The sequence below is a fragment of the Ornithodoros turicata genome, unplaced genomic scaffold (assembly GCF_037126465.1).
Source record: "Ornithodoros turicata isolate Travis unplaced genomic scaffold, ASM3712646v1 Chromosome16, whole genome shotgun sequence".
NCBI lineage: Eukaryota > Metazoa > Arthropoda > Arachnida > Ixodida > Argasidae > Ornithodoros > Ornithodoros turicata.
In genome coordinates, this window is record NW_026999320.1 from 2,994,424 (window position 1) to 2,999,778 (window position 5,355).

At 42.8% G+C, this 5,355-nt stretch overlaps 1 protein-coding gene across 1 annotated transcript; it reads right to left on the bottom strand.

The window, feature by feature from the left end:
• Positions 1-349: 349 nt before the first annotated feature.
• On the bottom strand, positions 350-2,160 carry LOC135372675 (glutamic acid-rich protein-like). Its single transcript, XM_064606171.1, has 2 exons — positions 2,061-2,160; positions 350-792 (listed from the first exon to the last, which is right to left on the bottom strand). Exons 1-2 carry the CDS (start codon positions 2,158-2,160, stop codon positions 350-352), a joined length of 543 nt encoding a protein of 180 aa, XP_064462241.1.
• Between the last annotated feature and the right edge of the window lie 3,195 nt (positions 2,161-5,355).

A 5,355-nucleotide genomic window follows, 5' to 3' on the forward strand; every position in this document is an offset into this window, starting at 1 on the left:
AAAATGGCACTGTAATACTCTTTAGATAAGACATTCTACAGTGAAGATGTTGCCTTATGCAGTCTACTGTTTCTACTGTTTTAGGCAGCGATAATCCAATATTGCTCTGAACAAGAAATATCATTTCATGCTAATGAGGTACCATTTATGGTCTGTGCCATATATGGAACCCCATTGAATTTGAAGCACTTTTTAGTGTGGGAAAAAGTTACCTCCAATCTGATCAACTGGCTGTATTCGATAAATAAGACGAAACGCCCCCGCTGATTTTAATCAACTTATTCTGCACCGATTTGAACCAGTGGGTGTGTTCCAAGTGTGCGCATCCATTTTACATGTCACGCAAATCTCAACTGCAAAAGACTACTACTACTACGTCTTCTTCTTCTACGTCGTCTTCGTCTTCTACGTCGTCTTCTACGTCGTCTTCTACGTCGTCTTCTTCTACGTCGTCTTCTTCTACGTCGTCGTCTTCTACGTCGTCGTCTTCTACGTCTTCTACGTCGTCTTCTTCTTCTACGTCGTCTTCTTCTTCTACGTCGTCTTCTTCTTCTACGTCGTCTTCTTCTACGTCGTCTTCTTCTACGTCGTCTTCTTCTACGTCGTCTTCTTCTACGTCGTCTACTTCTACGTCGTCTACTTCTACGTCGTCTACTTCTACGTCGTCTACTTCTACGTCGTCTACTTCTACGTCGTCTACTTCTACGTCGTCTACTTCTACGTCGTCTACTTCGTCGTCGTCTTCTTCGTCGTCGTCTTCTTCGTCGTCGTCTTCGTCGTCGTCGTCTTCGTCTTCTTCGTCGTCGTCTTCTACTTCTTCTTCTTCTACTTCTTCTTCTTCTACTTCTTCTTCTTCTTCTTCTACTTCTTCTACTTCTTCTTCTTCTTCTTCTACTTCTTCTTCTTCTTCTTCGTCTACTTCTTCTTCTTCGTCTACTTCTTCTTCTTCGTCTACTTCTTCGTCTACTTCTTCTTCTTCGTCTACTTCTTCTTCTTCGTCTACTTCTTCTTCGTCTACTACTTCTTCGTCTACTACTTCTTCGTCTACTTCTTCTTCGTCTACTTCTTCTTCGTCTACTTCTTCTTCGTCTACTACTACTACTACTTCTACTACTACTACTACTTCTACTACTACTACTACTTCTTCTACTACTACTACTTCTTCTTCTACTACTACTACTACTACTTCTACTACTACTACTACTACTTCTACTACTACTACTACTACTTCTACTACTACTACTACTTCTTCTACTACTACTACTACTTCTTCTACTACTACTACTACTTCTTCTACTACTACTACTACTTCTTCTACTACTTCTACTTCTTCTACTACTTCTACTACTTCTACTACTTCTACTACTACTTCTTCTACTTCTACTACTTCTTCTTCTACTTCTACTACTTCTTCTACTTCTACTACTTCTTCTACTACTTCTACTACTTCTTCTACTACTTCTACTTCTTCTACTACTTCTACTTCTTCTACTACTTCTACTACTTCTTCTACTACTTCTACTTCTTCTTCTACTACTTCTACTTCTTCTTCTACTACTTCTACTTCATCTTCTACTTCTTCTCCTACTTCTTCTTCTTCTCCTACTTCTTCTTCTTCTTCTACTTCTACTTCTTCTTGTACTACTACTACTACTACTACTACTACTACTACTACTACTGAGTGCGCAGGTTCGAACAGCTATCTGTCTTTCTCGCATGGTATGTGGCTGAGCGCATGCTCATTTTATTGTACGACGGTCCGTACATCCTAGCTGGCACACACGAATTCCGCGAAAGCGTCCTCGTAGCAGTATATCTTCAAATCATTAGCGCATTGAGGCTGCGAAACAAATGTCACTTATTTTGGGCAATGTCATGTTCAGTAGTTGCCCTTGTTCAGTGGATATTGACGGCACGGCGTACACTGAAAGGCCTTCTTTTTACTGGAATCCCTACGCGCATTTGCTTAATGTCAGTGGACCTGTAGACGTCGTCCGAAAAATGCAAAGACCAGACGCGTAGTTTTTCTCGTAGGTCAGGGTTTGTACAGGAAATTTCACCTTCCCACTTTCGCTTCGTCTCGCGGTGCTGAAACACCTCTGGGTTAGCTGTGGACGTCTTCATACAACCAGGACCGTAACAACGTGCACCGCCTGACATGATCACTCAAGAGGGCTTCCAGAAATGAAAGAAATGTCAGCGAATTTCCCATTATTTACAAGTATCGAACAGAGCAGACGAACTTGGAGACAATAACAAAACGGTCGTCTGCTCGCAGCCAGCGCAGCCCTCTGGTTCGCTTAGATAAATACGTCACGATGATGTCGGTCCCGCTGGAACCTCAGCGGCTGGGGAGGTGGCTCTAATCTTTAAAATTCGTTTATTTACTATCTATACAGTTCCCAGTCATAAAAATTGGTCAAGTAGACCAACCAGCGATACCGAACATTATGGTATCAATTTGAGTGTCCAGTTTCCGGATGCGACTGTTACTTTAAACCATTGTGCAAGCTTGTGATGATAAACTGTGAAACTAATGTGTGTAAACTTGTGAAACTTGTCTTGAGGATGCGCAAAACTGGAACACATAATGGTGCGTATTATACAGTGCACTTGCCAGTCTTCAAAACGGGTGAACAAACTCGTCCCTGCACGGAGAAAGATGCTCTGCACCTGTGTTCAGGAGCGCTTTGTCCCAACCTGCACGAATGTGTATTTTGAGACTTTTTCGGACAACAGTGGCCACGCCACATGTGTGGTGTTGTAAGCTAATCCTGCAACAGTGATGACCGTAAATGAAGGCTATTGTACTGGTCGAAGTGGTTGCTTCAATAACAGTTTTGATGATTAGGTTGTCTCATTGAATGCAAATGAAAAATTTGAGGGCGATCAATGTAGTTAATGCAATGACAATCGTTAACAATAGGCGTCTTGCTTCTAATTGCTTCTCTACGATCCCGGTGTGGGATGTGTTTCACACCACCCTTCGTCAGACTGATAACAATTGCACTGAAAAATCCATGACATGCTATGTTCTGGGTATTCCGTAAAGCATGATGTTCGGCTATTTTTTCTCATGAGATAGCTCCTCAGTATCCCTGTCAATTATAAAGAATTTGAGTAAATTCGGCACGCTCCTCACAGTGGTGGGGTAAAATAGCGACCTTTAGTTGGCGAATTCCTCCGTTCAGTTAGCAAAAATTTGCATAATAAAACTTACGTTACATGACCTTCACATCAGCAGGTGGCAAAAACATAGAAGAACAAATACCGCTGACCACATGATTCTAGGTGGCATAGTTTTTAATTATAATTCGAAGACGCGTTTTCTGGGACACCATGCATGTTGCTTTGTTTGTGTGCGTGTTTCTTCGATATGCATATGTTGTTCATTTTTAGGCTAGATTGCTACGTTCTTTCATTGTACTTTTTTTTCTCTGTTAACCTGGCTTTTACTATTTCTTCATGCTGCTTTCTTGCTTGCACGAGGCTGTCTATCTAGGTATTATCGCTTCATTTACCGACGGAGACTGCGACACAGGCTTGTCCTTGCAGTCTCTTTTCTGTGCATGCTGTCTCTTGTTACAAATGCAACTAAAAAGAAACCTGGAACATAAAACCAAACCCCATCATTTTGTCAGCCATCTCCGCAATACACTCTATACAAGGTAGCGCATATGTAACGGTTAAGTACCACTTGGCCAAGATTCAAGCTGCACAATGTACTGAAAGTCGAGTGCAATAGGGGTGGATGGGTAGGTGGAAGACCTTGAAGATATGATACAACTAAATACATTCCTGTCAGACGGAGATTTATTCCATGTCCCATTGTTGTATGCTGCATATGACCATTAAAAAAGAAAACGCTTATTTGGCCATGGGGTTTGGGGTTTCCCACAGATCGCTAGCAGATGAACTCTACTGACTTTATTTTGGTATTCATGTTGTTGTGCTTGTGGAGACGTTGCATTTCTGGTATCAGTAAGATATGGTAAGCTCAATGTTACACAGCTATGCATTCATCTGTCCGCTCCTTCGCCTCGGAGATGCCAGTGTCCATGCGGTTCAGAGCCCATAGTGTTGATCGCAACACGGAGAAGTCATGATGGTCGACGACCTCTTCAAATGAAAACACTGGTCACTGCGCCGCGTCTTCATGACTATGCATTTGTAACCAAGAAGAAGCACTATATGTATTTCAATCAGAATGTTCGTTCACACTTAGCAGCATCACTTACCAGCCTCCGGTACATTCGTGTGACGAAATCGAAGCTGGCGGAGCTTAGGCTCCAACTCCATAAAACGTTTCGTCAAGAAGAGCAGACGTGTCGCCTAAAGAGTGTTCAGTTCATCCCCTGTCCTTCCCACGACGTCGAAGAACAACGCGTCCTGCTCAGTCGGCTTGCCGGCGCCGCGACGCTGGCGAGATCGCAAAAAAGAAAGAAACAGACGGTGCAGCCACGTGACGTCAGCGGCTGGGCATCAGGGCGTCAGGGGGCATTTCTGCCGCGAGATTCGAAGCTCCTTCGCGCGCCAGCATTGCGCGCTACGCTCAAACTTTTTGTGCGAATATGTATCACAGGGCTCAGAGTCGTAATTTCTATTTCTCCCCTCATATTTTATTCCGATCATTTCCATGCTCCTTTAAGACAAATTGTGTGTTCTTTCTCAGTGCTTTCTTCACGCAGGGACAATGCAATTGTGTATTTAGCGTTATGCAATAATTATCTGATAGCAGAAATGGGTGCCTTTGTCACAGTTTATTAGCGTGTGCCTCGTTATTTTATTTTTTTTTCTCTTATAGCTATGCGAGCAAAAGTGCGTGATATTCTTCACTGCCCTTTTCTTATTTTCTCTACTTTTACGCAGAAGAAAGCCTCCTGGTAAAAGCTGAATAGTGTTCAATAGTGGAAGTGGGGCTGTGTGTTTGATTTTGTTGGCTGCTCGATATGTTGATGAAGTAAGCAGTGCTCAATTTTGCAGTTATAAGTTTTTGACCAGAAATGCTGGTGTCTGAGCACGGAGTAGAAATTCATATATTTCTCTGCTCCCTAAGAAAATGTGTACGTCGTTTTTCCAAGCAGACCGCGTTTAATTTACGCGAAATAGAAAAATGAACTTGTGTATGCTCTATGATGATCCGCCGCAGGCTTAGGCCTTTTCCCCGATCACCAGTGTTTTTGCATTCGACGTCGCATGTCTAGACTTGTTCAGTGGTGTCTTTCTTGCTGCAATTTTTACCCTTCGCTAATATCTTGTTGTTGTCGTCTTGTGTTAGCCATTGAACTTCGTAGCAATGTGCGGTAACTCCACGATTATTTCTGAGCGCTCCGTGTTACGCCTTTTCCTCGTCGT

Coding starts and splice junctions, on each gene's coding strand:
- LOC135372675 (XM_064606171.1), bottom strand. CDS start 2,160: ATGTCAGGCGGTGCACGTTGTTACGGTCCTGGTTGTATGAAGACGTCC. Junction 793..2,060: donor GACGAAGCGAAAGTGGGAAG/GTGAAATTTCCT, acceptor ACGACGAAGAAG/ACGAAGACGACGACGACGAA.